The sequence below is a fragment of the Rhynchophorus ferrugineus genome, unplaced genomic scaffold, assembly GCF_030347505.1.
Source record: "Rhynchophorus ferrugineus isolate W39M unplaced genomic scaffold, kcgeb_rfMv2 rfM1, whole genome shotgun sequence".
Taxonomy (NCBI): domain Eukaryota; kingdom Metazoa; phylum Arthropoda; class Insecta; order Coleoptera; family Curculionidae; genus Rhynchophorus; species Rhynchophorus ferrugineus.
This window is the reverse complement of record NW_027472580.1, coordinates 50,553,686-50,568,536: the sequence shown is the minus strand read 5'-3', so window position 1 is coordinate 50,568,536 and position 14,851 is coordinate 50,553,686. Positions and strand designations below refer to the sequence as shown.

The 14,851-nt window shown below is 32.4% G+C and overlaps 5 protein-coding genes across 10 annotated transcripts; 2 read left to right on the top strand and 3 right to left on the bottom strand.

The window, feature by feature from the left end:
• Positions 1-65: 65 nt before the first annotated feature.
• LOC143206905 (uncharacterized) lies at positions 66-2,062 on the bottom strand. Its single transcript, XM_076419748.1, has 3 exons — positions 686-2,062; positions 469-633; positions 66-417 (listed from the first exon to the last, which is right to left on the bottom strand). The coding sequence occupies exons 1-3, from the start codon at positions 1,902-1,904 to the stop codon at positions 119-121; spliced, it is 1,683 nt and encodes a 560-aa protein (XP_076275863.1). The 5' UTR covers positions 1,905-2,062; the 3' UTR covers positions 66-118.
• A 119-nt stretch (positions 2,063-2,181) lies between these two features.
• Positions 2,182-3,488, top strand: LOC143206922 (tRNA-splicing endonuclease subunit Sen54). Its single transcript, XM_076419788.1, has 5 exons — positions 2,182-2,319; positions 2,379-2,540; positions 2,589-2,736; positions 2,792-3,222; positions 3,276-3,488. The coding sequence occupies exons 1-5, from the start codon at positions 2,309-2,311 to the stop codon at positions 3,388-3,390; spliced, it is 867 nt and encodes a 288-aa protein (XP_076275903.1). The 5' UTR covers positions 2,182-2,308; the 3' UTR covers positions 3,391-3,488.
• A 1-nt stretch (position 3,489) lies between these two features.
• Hs3st-B (Heparan sulfate 3-O sulfotransferase-B) lies at positions 3,490-5,514 on the bottom strand. Its single transcript, XM_076419775.1, has 5 exons — positions 5,376-5,514; positions 5,141-5,297; positions 4,918-5,089; positions 4,592-4,859; positions 3,490-4,535 (listed from the first exon to the last, which is right to left on the bottom strand). The coding sequence occupies exons 2-5, from the start codon at positions 5,261-5,263 to the stop codon at positions 4,058-4,060; spliced, it is 1,041 nt and encodes a 346-aa protein (XP_076275890.1). The 5' UTR covers positions 5,264-5,297; positions 5,376-5,514; the 3' UTR covers positions 3,490-4,057.
• LOC143206911 (glyceraldehyde-3-phosphate dehydrogenase) lies at positions 5,408-9,944 on the top strand. Of its 5 annotated transcripts, XM_076419769.1 has the most exons (7): positions 5,834-6,036; positions 6,093-6,122; positions 8,675-8,825; positions 8,915-9,033; positions 9,084-9,266; positions 9,357-9,589; positions 9,639-9,944. In XM_076419769.1, exons 1-7 carry the CDS (start codon positions 5,914-5,916, stop codon positions 9,913-9,915), a joined length of 1,116 nt encoding a protein of 371 aa, XP_076275884.1. In that variant the 5' UTR covers positions 5,834-5,913; the 3' UTR covers positions 9,916-9,944. The 5 variants fall into 5 exon arrangements, 4 of the variants coding, with proteins under 4 accessions (XP_076275886.1, XP_076275884.1, XP_076275887.1 ...); XM_076419771.1 differs by lacking the exons at positions 5,834-6,036; positions 6,093-6,122 and adding an exon at positions 5,408-5,534; XM_076419772.1 differs by lacking the exons at positions 5,834-6,036; positions 6,093-6,122 and adding an exon at positions 7,024-7,077.
• On the bottom strand, positions 7,187-9,799 carry LOC143206929 (uncharacterized). Of its 2 annotated transcripts, none has more exons than XM_076419795.1 (3): positions 9,661-9,799; positions 7,604-7,839; positions 7,187-7,541 (listed from the first exon to the last, which is right to left on the bottom strand). In XM_076419795.1, the coding sequence occupies exons 2-3, from the start codon at positions 7,786-7,788 to the stop codon at positions 7,307-7,309; spliced, it is 420 nt and encodes a 139-aa protein (XP_076275910.1). In that variant the 5' UTR covers positions 7,789-7,839; positions 9,661-9,799; the 3' UTR covers positions 7,187-7,306. The 2 variants fall into 2 exon arrangements, with proteins under 2 accessions (XP_076275910.1, XP_076275909.1); XM_076419794.1 differs by lacking the exon at positions 9,661-9,799 and adding an exon at positions 8,034-8,217.
• Positions 9,945-14,851: the final 4,907 nt, after the last annotated feature.

Below are 14,851 nucleotides of genomic sequence, written 5' to 3'. Positions count from 1 at the left end.
ATTGCTAATAATCCCTTTAAAAAAAAATTAATATTGAGAGCAATTCAATATAATAAAGTAAATAATCAGAATAAAAATATTTATTGTATTAATAAAAATACAGACATATCTATTTAATTTAATTAACAGATTTCTTATATTTAGTTTTCATCTTCTTGGCATCAATTTTGACTAAACTCTGAATGGAGTTATTTCTTGACTCTTCATTTTTTATTGAGTTTTTCTTTGCCTTCAGGATTTTGACTTTTACAGGTTTCTCTTTTTTGTTTTTCTCAATTTTTTCAACCACTGCCGTTTTCCTTTTTTTAGATACAATAGATGTTGGTTGCACTTCTCCATTTTTGCGCTTATTTTTTTGTGATTTATTATTATTTTGACAAACCAATTCAGTGGTAGTTTCGCCTATTGAATCTTCCTCTATAACAAGAAAATAGATAAGAGAAAAGTAAACTAATAATAAACAAATACCTTTATTTTCTCCTAACTTTTTATTAGTTCTTTTGACAACAACAACTCCATCAGGTTTTACTGTAACATAAGCATCATACTGTGTTGTCAATTCACCCGACACTGATGTGATGTTTTTATTTATTTTGTTTTTCAATGTTGGGACACTAATTTCATTTGGATTTGCTGTAATATAAATAGATATAAAAAATATAATAAGCACTTATCTCATACTTACTCATAGATAAATAAATTGGTATACTAGTTCCTCTGTGAACATTCACATATAAGCTCCTAATATTTTGCATTTTTCCTGGGAAGTTATTACTTAAAAATTCAACAACACTGTATACATTCTCTATTAATGCCTTTAGGGGCATCTTTGAATGACCAAACTGAACCATGTGACTGTCACCTTTAAAACTCATTTGAAAAAATACTTTCTTCAAGGCATTTTCAATTTGAGACTTTAAATTAGTAGCTTGTAACTTGGTAGGAACTGGTAACTTCCTCTTATTGTAAAAGATACTTCCACATTTTCTAACCACCTGTCCACTTATTCGACCATCAACAAGGAAAATGTCATAGAGATCAACCAAACGTTTTTTTAATTCAAAAGTATCATATTCAGTTCTTAATTCATGAAAAGTCATAATTTTCTTAATACCAGTAACACCTTTATTCTTCAACAAAGTTTCATAGTGTTCAACATGTTGCTCGTGCTCATTATTTTTAATCCCTTTTACATCAGGTACTATCAAACAGATATCAGCATTTGGAGGTAAAATAGAATTAATCAAAGGTATTCTAAATACAGTCTTTACTTTACCTTTAATATGGGGTATTTTGACAGAATTTACCTGAAGAAAAACAGGTCTTTCCTCATCAAAAAGTTCATTCTTCAACTTAGGATTATTAGAAACAATTTTAAGAACACCTTTAACAGCACTTTCTATATCTGCAACTTTTATATTAAATTTTTTTTCAAACTTATTAAATTCCAAAACACTATTCATATCTTCCAAACTTGTATTACTGCTTTTTACATCAGGTTTCTTATGCTTTGTTTTAACATTTGTTTTACTTTTGTCATTTCTAGCATCACTATTTTTGCTTTGTTTTTTTAATGGTTTAATCTTTTTTAGTAAAATAGGATCTGATCTCTTTCTTTGTTTCTTAATAGTTGCATCAAGCCCATTCGAAATTTCCGGTCTTACCAATGACTCAGTTTTACTAAATTTCTTTGAATCAACTTCCTTTTTGTTATTTTTTTTAATCTTAATCAATCTTGAAGCAGTTTTATCTTGCCCATCATCAGTCCCATTAACTATATCCCAACATTTATGCTGATCTACAATTTGTTTACGTTTCTTCAACTTGTCTTTATCTGCCGCTTTAACCGGGTTTCCAGTCTTGGAACTTGGTATGATTTTTTTAACTCCTTTAACTTTAACCATCTTTTACAAGGATTATTCAAACTAAACCTTAACTACACTGCTAATAAACTAAGTCAAGACAGACACAACATATAAAAACTTTTATAAATGTAAAATTCTCTGCTTTGTGGGCACGCTGTATATTTTAGGTTATGTTATGAAAATAAATTTTTTTAGTTATTTTGAAATCGTAATCTGTGGATGCCGTTTCTTCAATTTTATAAGCATACTCTAATAATGCCAGAATAATATTTAATATGAGTTGCTTAATTATAAATCAATCTTTTTTCAAATCTCAAATGGTTTCAATTAAGAGTAGTAAATATTATTTCAAAATTAAGGTTATGATATGTATAATAGTAATTTTCATATGATAATAATATACTATAAATATATGCAAATGGTATTATTAAGAAAGCCTACTAATGAATAATTTGTAAGCATAACAATATATTTTATAGTATTAAATAATAATACTTTTTCTTGCATTTATAGAGCATTAAAGTGCATACGGGATCACAGAAACCCTGTAGTAAAATTAAGTATTCCACCTCATAAATTATTCTTCCCTGCCTATAGCGATGAAGACAGAGATTTTAATAACTCATACCAAGAAAAATTATACCAGCTCTTGTGTCACACAAGGATTGAAAAAAGGTTATTGAAAAAAGCATAGAAATAAAATAACAAATGAGTACATTTTAGATGCAATCGAGCACAAGTTATATGGCTAGCAGAAGAAAAGAAAGGTAAAGTTGTAAAAATTGTAAAAAACTTACTAAAATCTTTTGGCTATCAAAACAAGGAGGGTATATTTCTTTCTCCCGAAGAAATATTGTTTTTATTAGAAGCTGTAAGTGTTTATACATACGAAAATGAATTAAATATATTTTAAATATCATTTGCAGAACAGATTAGAAATATATTTAGGAAGGATTTCATTAAGTATTAAAGATGCATTTGAAGTACTTCTTCAAGAGACAGATTGTGGTTTTACAAAATATAGAGTATACAAAAAATTAGCTGGACTTGGTTTCAAACTAGTAAGAAATAACTACAGAGGGGAATCAGTAAACAATCACAAAAGGAAAATAACTCATGATAGAATGGGAAACATTAAGTATCCAAAAATGAGTGATAGCTTTGAAGCAGACAATTCCTTAAATACCACAACTACCAACAATGATGTGCAGGAACTTGAATATATACAAAATATATTTAAAAACATGGATAAATTCGCCCCAAGAACTATTTTCAACTCTGAAAATACAATTTCAGAATATACAATAGTTAATCCAAACCATTCAATAAAAAACTTGAATTCCGAATTAATTATTTGGTAAATCTTTTATATACAAAGTATTATAATTTCCTTATGTTAATATATTTTAGCACCAAAAATGTATTGGAGAGCAAAGGATTCACAAACACATCAAATATTTATGCAGTATGTTCAGATGATGTATCTTTTTATAAAATATGTAATATTAGTCTACCTCACTTATGATCAACTACTAAATGGAACTACATTACATAGAATTGTTGAGTAATATGCTACTCATGAAAATTTGAAATTCTATATGGTAACAAGGTTTATTAAAAATGGTTTTAATACTTCATTTCTTTATTAAAATTTTAAAAAGAAATATATATAGTATATACAAATTAATTAAAATCCCTTTTTGAATAACAAAATTAAAACATGTATTCTAGAAAACCACTATAACAAATGTAACAATATTATAACAACAACATAAATATTAATATAAATTTTAAGTACTTCCATAAAAATTTGTACTATTGTACTCTTTGGATACACTTTGAATAGCTGCTATTAAATTGAGCAATTACTTATTTACAATATGAATGAAAGTAATGTAATTATCATAAAAATAAATAAAATTTAATTGGGAAATTTAAAGATCATATGAATAAATGGTTATAAAGTAAAACTGACCTATATAATGGCAATACTCTTATCTATATATCTACTAGTGACTATCTAAGTGTAAATATTAAAGCTTTATATTCTTTGTATTTAGTGTTTTTACTGATATATTTGGCATAAATGTGGAAAATTAAGACAATTTATTTTTGGCTTATCAAAAGTCAGTTAAAATCTGCTAAAAATGCATCAAAGAAAAAACAATTCACGTCTTTTATGTTTAAAAAATCTATGGCCATCCAAAATTGATACCAGTCATTTGGTAAAATCGTACATTAAAAGGTCTGTAAAAATTCCTCAATCTTTGCAGAACTAAAGGATCAACATATGGATGATTGCGACCTTTTGTTTTGCCTAAGCAATGAGGAGCACCTTGTCCCTCACTCTTAAACAAGCAAGGAAAACCCTTGGTAGTGTTGAAGTAGAAATGCTTTTCAGTTACCACCTTTTTCAAACCTAAAAAATCTTGTACTCTCTTAAGTTCAATAGCTGGATCTAATATCAAACGCTCCCCGCTAATAAAAAGTAATTGAGAAAGAGGAAAGAATTTGAGCCAACGAGTAAGATACTTATGGTATAATCCTAGCTTTATAGGACCCCAAGATGTATCCACTATACTTCCTACTGTTCCATTAATACACACTAAACTTTCAAAAGGCTTCATATCAGGCTTTTTTGAAATCGCTTGGGTATAATCAGATATTGCTCTAGGATGCATAATAATATAATGTTATATCACTGAATTTATAAACATGTAAATTACCTTGTTACTGGATCCCTTACAACCACAAGCAATTTCATTGATGGATTCATCATCTGGACCCTTCTAGGTGCCTCCTTTGTAATAAAATAAGATGGTGTCTTTTCTATTGTTAACTGGCCTTCCAATGTTGGTGGCATGTGGTCTCTATACCACTGGAATCCTTTATGATAATTCTTATCAAAAAAATGTACTTCATTTCTTGCAGCTCGTACATCTGGATGTATTCTTATAAATTCTAATAAGGCTCTAGTACCACCTTTTTTAACTCCTGAAACAATGCAAATTCAAATAAACCCAATATAACTTGAATAAATTTGTTAATCAACCTATAATTAAAGCACTAGGTAGTTGCCTTTCAGGCCGAAGTCCTTGTTCTTTAAACAATTTATATTTTGGAGATATGTCAGTTTCATTTCCTTCTAATAAGGAAACAACTCTAACAGAGGCAGTATAATGAACTAATGGTACATCATTTAAAACTACTGTTGTATGACGCCACTGCAATAAAATGAAATTATAATGAACACCAATAATTTTTAGATTTCTTACCTTTGGAACACTATTAGATATGTTTGAGACTAGACATGAATTAAAAAGGAAAGTAATATAGATCGATATAATTGCCAAGATAATTAAGGCAATAATAGTTTTCTTTGAAGCTGAACAGTCCATAGTAAAAAAAAATCATCACTACCATATATTACATCTGAAAATTTGCAAATATAAACTACCGAATTAAATCTAGTATGCTTAAATATTAATAATAATAACAGCAGATACTTACTGTACACGATACAAATAACTTCTGTAGTTTCTGTTATAAACATTAGCTATGTTTAGATACATTTCAGTGGCATGTGCTTTCCTTTTAAAGAAATGCTTAATACGCATTAAATTTCATACAAGGAAAAAATCCAAAATGCGTTGAGATAACGTGACAATGGTAAATATAGCGAAAATGTCATATTTATAGTGGATCTCCTCATTTAGGATATTTGAACTTAACTTGTTTGTATTAATTTTTTCACATAGATAAAAATTGTAAGACAAAACACACTAGACAACTCATTATACATATAGAGTGAATCAATATAGTAACAAAATGTAAATATATAGATTGGTATTATCTAGAAAAACTACCTACATACAAAAATTTAAGTTAGTTTTTAATAAGAATTGAAAAATTAAAAAACTAAAATTGATTGTAGCGGTAAAGAAGGTTGCATAATACTATGTGGTGATTTATTATTAATTTAGGTTATCAAGTTAATAATATTAGCTAATAGGTAGAATTAAACACAGTAAAAATTTGGTATTAGAATATGCCCTGGGTTAAAAATTTATGTCGGTTATGCGGTCATATAGGAGATGTTTGTTATAACATATTTGGTTCGGATACAACTTTTAGTATACGTCAAAAAGTTAAGAAATGTTTAAACTTGGAGGTTTGTTAGTTTTTGATGTCCTTGATAGTTATGATAATTTAGATACATACTTTTAGATCAGTAAAGAAGATTTTAAACCAAAAGAAGTATGTACTTTGTGCTGTACAAAAATTGATGATTTCTGTAACTTTCTTGATTTATGTTACGCTACAAATGTTAAATTTGAAACTATATACTATACTGAGCCTTGGCATCAGAACTTAAATGAGAGACTTTTAGGTGATAGTCTACCTCATAAACAACAGAGTGTTATTGTTAACCATAATAATATACAAGCATTTGAGGAAAATGATGCCTCTTTCATGGTTTTACAACAATATTCTTTCAGTTCTGACAGTAATATAATTAGTTATGATGAAGTCACTCCAGATCTAAATCATTGCAATGAATCTGCTGTTATAAGTACAGTGAAGTCTAATATTGTAATAAATAGTGATAACCATAAGGGGACTTTATCTATTGGAGATGCAAAGAAACAAGATCTTGTCCAAAATTTAAATAGTACTGATTTAAAATCTCCTAAAATATATTCTTGTCCACATTGTGAAAAGACTTTCATGCGAAGAAGTAATTTAAATGCTCATATTTCAAACCATACTAAAATAAGGCCATATCAATGTGAAATATGTTCAAAAACATTTGCAGTCAAGTGTCATTTAACACAGCATAGTAAAATCCATTCTAACAAATTTCAGTGTAACATTTGTAAGAAGAACTTTGATGTTCCCAGCAAACTTTCTAGGCACATTCGAATACATACAAATGAAAAACCATTTATTTGCAAATATCCACACTGTTCAAAGTCATTTTCAGATAATAATAATTTAAAACACCACTTTCTAACACACCAGGTTGATAAACAGTTTTCATGTGATATTTGCATGAAATTATTTAAAAGTAAAAAAAACTTAAAAACGCATATGAAAATACATATTGATAACAGCAAATTTTATTGTAAATTTTGTCAGAAACATTTTAAATATAAACATAACTTAAAAAGTCATCTGTCCAAAGCTCACGCACATATTAAAAGTGAATTAGGTATGTGAACATATTTATACAATATTTTCTTAATATGCAAATTATATGATATAGGAGGTTTTGTTAACAAGGTGATATAAACATTTCAAAATAAATAAAACACATTGACTTTGTTTTTCTACCAATTGCTAAGGTATATATTATATAAATTATAACAATAAAATAGAACACCTAAAATTGCAGTACAATTTTAAAACATCACATATAGGCTGAGGTATATCCTCCACATTCACTCTGCTACTTTCAAATTCTGTACTCCATGAGACACTTGCTCTAATTCATTGTGACTACCAAATCGGATACTTGTCAAGTCTTTACTTTCACCACTTTCAACTATAACACTTTCCAAAGATTTAGCTTTTTTGAGTTGAGACACTTCAGCTAAAGAGTCTACTATACAGTCTTCAACAACTTTATAAGCTACAGCTGAAGTTGATTCAAAATCATTGTTTTCTGAGCGAGTCCTATAAATATTGTAATATAATTAGTAGTAGAAAAATTAAAATATTTCCTGCATTATACCTACCTGTGTCTTTCTTTTGAAGGCATTTTATATGGTTTGTACCTTACATGAGGGGTGCTAGGCCGCACACGAAAACCTATAGAAACATTACTAACATATCTAGTATTTATCGTTAACATATTTAAATATTTCTTTGTTTTAATTTCAGTTAAATACTCTTCCCTTGAATTAGTTGTAGTTGCAAGCATTCCCAATTCATTTAGAGCTGAATCTAATACAGTTAGGCTTTTACCAGGTACCTAAAACATAATTGTTTCTCTGATTCATCTGTCACATTAAAAAATCTATAAATATTTAGTTGTAGCTATTTTTAAAATTCAGGCATAACCTAAAATGCAATCAACAGGACTTAATAACGATAGCGTCAGTAGCGATAAAAACATGATTAATTAATTTAATGCCGAACGTTCAAATGTAGTAATACACAACAAACCTGTAACTCATTTTCCTGGAACTCCATCAAAAATTCCTCGATATTTCTGTGAACAATCTATTTTTTGACTCTTTCCCTGTTGTTTATGTTTTCATTATTGTATTAAAAATAACATATGAATCGAATGAGCAATATAAACACAGAACGGAAAACATACACAAAAATACGGTGTCAATTTCAGATTACCAGTCGGTAAAATGTCAAAAGTTACAGACCCCGTGACACTAATATATGTACAACAAATACGCGCATATCCAAGAGAATAAACTGTCATTTTAGAAAGACTAGAAGGAGAAAGCGAATCTTAAACTATCAATATATATATATATAGTTGAAACATTCATACATAGATGACCAAATAAAATTTGTTAAAAAATATTTTTTTATAAAGTTGTTCATATTTTATAATAAATTGCTCAGCAATTTTATTGCCAAATAGTTGCCATGTAATTAACAGGTAGAACTGATGTGAATGTTAAAAAGACAGTTTTGTTGTCAATTTTCAATAAGAAATGGTGAAAATTGGTATTAACGGCTTTGGACGAGTTGGAAGGCTATTGGTTCGAATAGCTTTAGAGCAGTGTGGAAAGGTGTGTCTTTATAGATGAAACAAGGTACTATTTATCATTTTTTGGTTTCAGGGAACGGCGGGTTCGGATTTACCTATAGTGTCCATAGTTAATGATCCCAATCTTTCACCACAATGTATGGGGTATTTATTCAAACAAGATACATTTTATGGAACTTTTAAGAAGGATATAGTAGAATTAGACAATTGTATATTAGTTGACGGTATGTGTTAACTAAACTATTAAAATTTAAGGAAAAAATAAAATTGAAACATTTATATATTGACATTTTCATTAATATTTTTTTCGCAGGTCAAAGAATAGAAGCAGTACAGGAAACAGATCTAACGAAAATCCCATGGAATAAGCATTGCCCTGTTGAATATATTGTCGATACAACGGGAGAGCATACAACGTGTCGTTCTGCCTCTGTAATGTTAATTATATTTTTTATATATGTGATATAACTGGCAACTTTTAGATGCATTTGCGGGATGGTATTAAAGCGGCCATAGTAACAGGAAATTCTGACATACCGATTTTTATAATGGGAGTGAATCACACCTGTTACAAACCCGACATGAAAACTGTATCAGTATCATCACCAAGTATGAACTGTTTAACAGCTATGCTTAGAGTAGTACACGAAAATTTTAAAGTAGAGGTAGATAAATACTGTATATTATTTGATTTCTTGATATTAATTTATAATAAATTTGTGAAATATTTTATAACGAATCGATGATCCACTTAGAGAGCCATGGCTACAGCGATCCATCCAATCAGTAATAGTGACAAAATCCTAGATGACATTACCGGCTCTGTCTGCAGAGAAAGTCGTTCAGCAATCATTAACTTTATGCCGGTAAGATCTGCCGCACCCGGCCGATATGTTTCCAGAGTTATGCCCGAATTGGAAGGAAAGGTCGAGTCTACAGCTGTGAAAATTCCAGTACCGTGTATAGGAGCTGTTGACTTAACAGTCATGTAATGAAACTTGTTCTCTTTTATTGCCCTATAACTAATTTTTCCATAGGCTGGGAAAAGAAATTACTTACGATTTAGTAGGGGCCAAAATTAAAGAAGCTGCTGATTGTTACATGAAAGGAGTCATCAGATACAGCGCGGAGGATTTGGCCAGCTCGGATATCATTGGTGATCCCCATTCTTGTGTGTTTGATGCAAAAGCAGGTGTGGGTCTGCAGAAGAATATCGTAAATTTATTCAGTTGGTACGATGCCGAATATGCATTTGCTCATCGTTTATATGATATGGTAAAATACATCGCTTCGCGGGAAGTTTGTGTAAAGTAAATAATAAAAAGTGCAACTTTAGTATTTTATTCAAAAGATTATTTTCCTATATTTAGGTACTACGATGCATCAACTACTTTGTATTCGAATAACTTATTTAGTCAAACGGAATTCTTGTCTATAATTTTGAGAAAAATCTGTTTTATTCACATTTTTAAACATATAAACATTTGATATATCCTTCAAAAAGGATTTTTGAGATTACAGTTATCTCTATTTTAGTGACGCAGCATCTAAACCGGTGTGCCAGCTAGGCCGAAACGAAAAAAAGAATAAATAAGTGATAAGACCGATAATTTATCTTTGTGGTGGGTACAGACCTGAGCTTCCCGGGCGAAGTTCGTGAGAAAATTGAATTGCTTCAAAGTCGCAGTGCGCATGCACTTTGCTTAGTTCCAGTGTTCGCCGCATGACTTTCAACGAACAGAACGTAGTTATAAGAGCCGTGGATCGGGCCAACAAATGTGGGAAAAATTGGCGGGATTATGAATGACATATGTTTTAGTTTCGAAAAATAACCCTGTTTTTACACTACACATGATTCAAAAGACATTTTATTTTGATTGACTTCGATCACCGCGAACGAAGAGTTTTTCGCCGAGTCCATGCCGAATCATGGCACATTCGCTTCTTTCAAGTCTATATCCACCATTAGAAAGCTTACCGCGTCGATTAATTTGGGCTCAGATACACAAAATAATAACAAATGCTTCAATTAATATGGTATTTTTGCACAAAGGCATATACTTCTTGTGGCACACACTCTTAAAATTTCATTTTCCACGAGGCTCATGCGTTTGCTGTTAAACTTGAGAAAGCCGACTTGGCGCAGTGGCAAAGGCTACCTTTACTGGCTAGGGACGGTCCACCTATTGATAGTCGCGGGTTCCAATCCTGCTAGGGGCATGGTCGTAAATTTATGTTTGTGATTGTCCTAGACAAGAGTGCAAAATCCGACAAGGAAAATGTCCCAAGTCACGCCAGTAACCAGGATGTCTTCTAAGTTGGTCACTCGCCAGTAGTTAGTAGGTTACTTGTACCCTCTCCGACAATACTAGTCATTATTTAAACATGCAGACTGGGATTTATAGAGAGCTTCTTTTCAAATTCACCAATTCATACCTGTAAACATCAACCTCAACATTACTAATTTCACAGAAGCAATTAAGGAATCTGAATCCCGTGACGACGAAAAGCCACATATCTCGTCCTCATCTTTAACCGTAGATTCCTGTGGTCAACACAGATAAAACAATCTCCAAAGGCTACGGTGTCGCCATAGCTCTTAACCCTCTCATCTGCAGAAAAAGTAAATTGTCTCCTATGATTAAAGTTTTGCTTTACAAGTTGGTTATCAGATTCGTCATATTATATGGATTTAACACTTGGTATCAGTTTGTCAGGCTGGAACTAGTGGAAAGGCTTCAAGTAATATAAAATAAATTTCTCAGGCAAACTTTGAGCGCGCCATGGTTTGCTATAAACACACAAATTCATCAGGAACCTGACACACCAGAAGTAATACAGTTCGTTTTCTCCGTATACAAGAAATTCAATACAACCTCAGCTCTCCCCAAGAATTCCCACATCAGATCCCTGTGAGGCGTGGCCAATCCGGTAACTCCGAAGACTATCCCCCCAAAAGCGGTTCTCCAAGCCATCTAAAGTTCTCATACCCCAAATAGAGCGCCTTCACGGGCAATCCTGCCTTATAAATTAACGTCAGCATAGAAACCTTCTCAGCTGGTAAATCAGGCCAAAAAAAAACAAGTATCAGCTATTCGCACTCAGTCGGTTCACTGAGCAGAACCATATCATTCCAGATGAACAACACGCGTTCAGGGCTGCAGATATCGAAAAGTTTCTCAGAACTTCGCCATTGAAAAAAAAAACACCAGCTCTGTGCGGTCGTTTTAGATCCCACACAAGCTTTCGACAAGGTTTGGCACGACGGCCTAATTAACAAACCCATCGAAGCAGATATACCCGAATACTTGATAATTCTATTGCGGTCTTTTTGGTTGGGCAGGTCCTTTCAAGTAAAGCGGGAGTCCCTCAAAGTTCCCCATTAGCCTCAGCACTATTTGACCTTTTCATGTCAGACATTCCAATGAAGAAAAGTATGGAAACCGCCCAATACGCGGATGATACAGCTTTCTTAACTAGTACACGTTCTGTAGACGCCGCTTAGAGAAATGGTTAATCCTTGACCATAAATTTCTAAGATCGAAACACAGTCAATAAAGTATTTTTCAAAGGCTACGGCGTCACCACAGTGCTAAACCCTCTCATCTGCAGAAAAAGTAAACTCTCTACGATGATTTTAGTTTTGCTTTACAAGTTTATTGTCAGATCCATCATGTTATATGAGTCTAACACTTGATACCGGTTTGTCGGGCCGTAACCTTAAGTAATACACACCAGAAATAAGACGGTTCGTTTACTCCTTATACAAAAAATTCCATGCATCCTCAACTATTTCCGAAAATCCCCACATCAGATACCCGTTGGAGGTTTTTCTAATCCGGTAACTCTGCCGACTATCCGCCCAAAAGTGGCCATTCAAGTAAGGATGCAGAAAAAAAAAATTTTTACATATCGATATTTTTCGATATTTTTTCAAAATAAATTAAAGTACTACTCGCGGATTCGAATCCTGCTGGGGCATGGTCGTAAATTTATGTTTGTGATTGTTTAATCGTAGTAATTGTCCTATACAAGAGTGTAAAATCCGACAAGGAAAATGATCCCAGTCACGCCAGTAACCAGGCTGGGTAAGACTGGAAGGAAGTCTTTTGGGATGATTTCTAAATTGGTCACTCGCCAGTCGGTAGGCTTAAAGCCGAGGATCGTGGTTCGGAGCTCACGTTAAATAGTCCAGGTAAACCTATAGTTGGTAAAAGGAGACTTTATAAAATATGATTTTGATACAGGTGATTTTTAATACTTAATATTAAAGGTTCATCACTACCTTTTAAAATATTTAGAAAAAATTTATGTTTTTCTAGGCTAATATTTCACTATTTTAATTTTTTTTAATATCGATATATCGAAATTTTTTAGCCGTTATTTTTCGATACTTTTTCAAAATAAATTAAATATCATTTTTAATAAACCTTTAAAATTGATTCTTTGTGATAGTGACATTTCAAATTATGTCCTCTTTTTTTTGTTGATTTTTTGTAATAGTGACACTTTACTGCTAAGTGCGCGAGAACTTATCTCACTTTGATTAATTACAATTTAAGATGCCGAGGAGAAGACGACCTGACTTAGGCCGTCGCAGTCAATCAAATGTGTGAAAAGCTACCTCACGTGCTAACCCCACTGATGACCAGAGAGACACAGATCAAGAAAATAGTCATATTGCTATGTCAGAATTGTGTTCTTTAGAGAGGGACAATGAAGTAGATAGGCTTAGAATGCAACGAGTTCATTCACATCAAACACAACAACAGCGAGCACTACATAATGAAATTGAGCGATTCCGCAGACACAGTGCTTCTGTGATCCTGGAACGAGCTGCATTACACTATGATGAGGCAATAGATAATTGCACCGACAAATCGGTAACAATTGGGGAAATGACAATAATTTGTAAATATTGCAAGGCGTTAAAATGCAGTGGTGAACTACTCGATTATGTTGTGCTGAAGGCAAAGTAAAATTACCACAATTGGTCCCACCACCAGATCCTTTACGCTCTTTAGTTTCTGGGGTTGGAAATGATTCTAAGCACTTCTTGGCCAACAATCAGAAATAAAACAGTTATTTCCAGATCATTTGGCGCTATACATATTACACAGAACAATTTCATGCCCACTTTCCCACAGTTGACCCAAATTTACATGCAGTAGTTACCAAACACATGATACATGGATTTTGCAGAGCTTTCAACTACAATTCACCCTGTATGGTTGACGGCAAGTGTTCCAAGCGATACCCAAGAGACCTGATTGCTGAAACCATAACGGGAAATGATGGATACCCATTGTATCGTCGACGATCAGTTGCGGACAATGGGCGATCGATAGTTGTGAAGGTGTGAAGGTTGGATCGTGCCATACTCGCCAATATTATCCAAAGCTTTTGAGACTCACATCAATGTGGAATATTGTAACTCTGTGAAGTCGATTAAGTACATATGTAAATATGTTAACAAAGATAGCGATATGACTATCTTCGCTGTAACCAATGCAAATGATGAAATATCGCAGTACCAAATGGGTCGCTATGTAAGTAGCAACGAAGCAATGGTGTATCTTTTCATTTGCGATCCATGAAAGACACCCTACAATAGTCCATTCGGCAATTCATTTAGAAAATGGTCAGGAGGAAAAAGTCGAGGATTCGAGATTGCCGAGGATCTCATTGCGACCATTCAAAATTTTCAGTCGACACCGTTATGAACAAGGGCGACATAGTCAACTATCCCATGAAGTTTTTTAATTCCCTTTTTAATGCCCGGATTACCACCTCACAATTTGAAGTCAAAAGTAGGATCAGTTGTCATCATGCTGCGTAACATTAATCAACCTCGACTGTGTAATGGAACAAGACTGGCTCTGAAAAAGATGATGAATAACGCCATTGAGGCAACAATCATTAAGGGAAAATACAAAGGAGATGATGTCTTGATCCCGCGTATACTGATGATTCCAAAGGATTTATCATTCGATTTTAAATGTTTACAATTTCCAGTACTCGTTGGAAGTTTGCGGAATCATCTTGAAGTTTCCCTGTTTCGCGCATGGACAATTATGCGTCGCGTGTTCGCGCGTCGATAAACCGTCATCTTTGTTTATTTACGCACCACTAAACAAAACAAAAATATAGTTTATCAGAAAGCTTTAAATTGATTAACAAACTGTATCATGACTGTGTGTGTTTGTAGATATCTAATTGAAACCTTATGGATAGCCAGTATTTCAGGAAA

What these genes read in the sequence shown, in the direction of transcription:
- LOC143206905 (XM_076419748.1), bottom strand. Translation starts at nt 1,904, where the DNA reads ATGGTTAAAGTTAAAGGAGTTAAAAAAATCATACCAAGTTCCAAGACT. An exon ending in ACCAATTTATTTATCTATGA is followed by an intron (nt 634 to 685) that starts GTAAGTATGAGA and finishes TTTATATTACAG; the next exon opens with CAAATCCAAATGAAATTAGT. An exon ending in AAAGTTAGGAGAAAATAAAG is followed by an intron (nt 418 to 468) that starts GTATTTGTTTAT and finishes TTCTTGTTATAG; the next exon opens with AGGAAGATTCAATAGGCGAA.
- LOC143206922 (XM_076419788.1), top strand. An exon ending in CACACAAGGATTGAAAAAAG is followed by an intron (nt 2,541 to 2,588) that starts GTTATTGAAAAA and finishes AGTACATTTTAG; the next exon opens with ATGCAATCGAGCACAAGTTA. An exon ending in AATTCCGAATTAATTATTTG is followed by an intron (nt 3,223 to 3,275) that starts GTAAATCTTTTA and finishes AATATATTTTAG; the next exon opens with CACCAAAAATGTATTGGAGA.
- Hs3st-B (XM_076419775.1), bottom strand. Translation starts at nt 5,263, where the DNA reads ATGGACTGTTCAGCTTCAAAGAAAACTATTATTGCCTTAATTATCTTG. An exon ending in TATCTAATAGTGTTCCAAAG is followed by an intron (nt 5,090 to 5,140) that starts GTAAGAAATCTA and finishes ATTTTATTGCAG; the next exon opens with TGGCGTCATACAACAGTAGT. An exon ending in ACCTAGTGCTTTAATTATAG is followed by an intron (nt 4,860 to 4,917) that starts GTTGATTAACAA and finishes GCATTGTTTCAG; the next exon opens with GAGTTAAAAAAGGTGGTACT.
- LOC143206911 (XM_076419769.1), top strand. Translation starts at nt 5,914, where the DNA reads ATGCCCTGGGTTAAAAATTTATGTCGGTTATGCGGTCATATAGGAGAT. An exon ending in AAGATTTTAAACCAAAAGAA is followed by an intron (nt 6,123 to 8,674) that starts GTATGTACTTTG and finishes TTTTGGTTTCAG; the next exon opens with GGAACGGCGGGTTCGGATTT. An exon ending in CAATTGTATATTAGTTGACG is followed by an intron (nt 8,826 to 8,914) that starts GTATGTGTTAAC and finishes TTTTTTTCGCAG; the next exon opens with GTCAAAGAATAGAAGCAGTA.
- LOC143206929 (XM_076419794.1), bottom strand. Translation starts at nt 8,060, where the DNA reads ATGGAGTTCCAGGAAAATGAGTTACAG. An exon ending in TCCAGGAAAATGAGTTACAG is followed by an intron (nt 7,840 to 8,033) that starts GTTTGTTGTGTA and finishes ATTATGTTTTAG; the next exon opens with GTACCTGGTAAAAGCCTAAC. An exon ending in CCTTCAAAAGAAAGACACAG is followed by an intron (nt 7,542 to 7,603) that starts GTAGGTATAATG and finishes CAATATTTATAG; the next exon opens with GACTCGCTCAGAAAACAATG.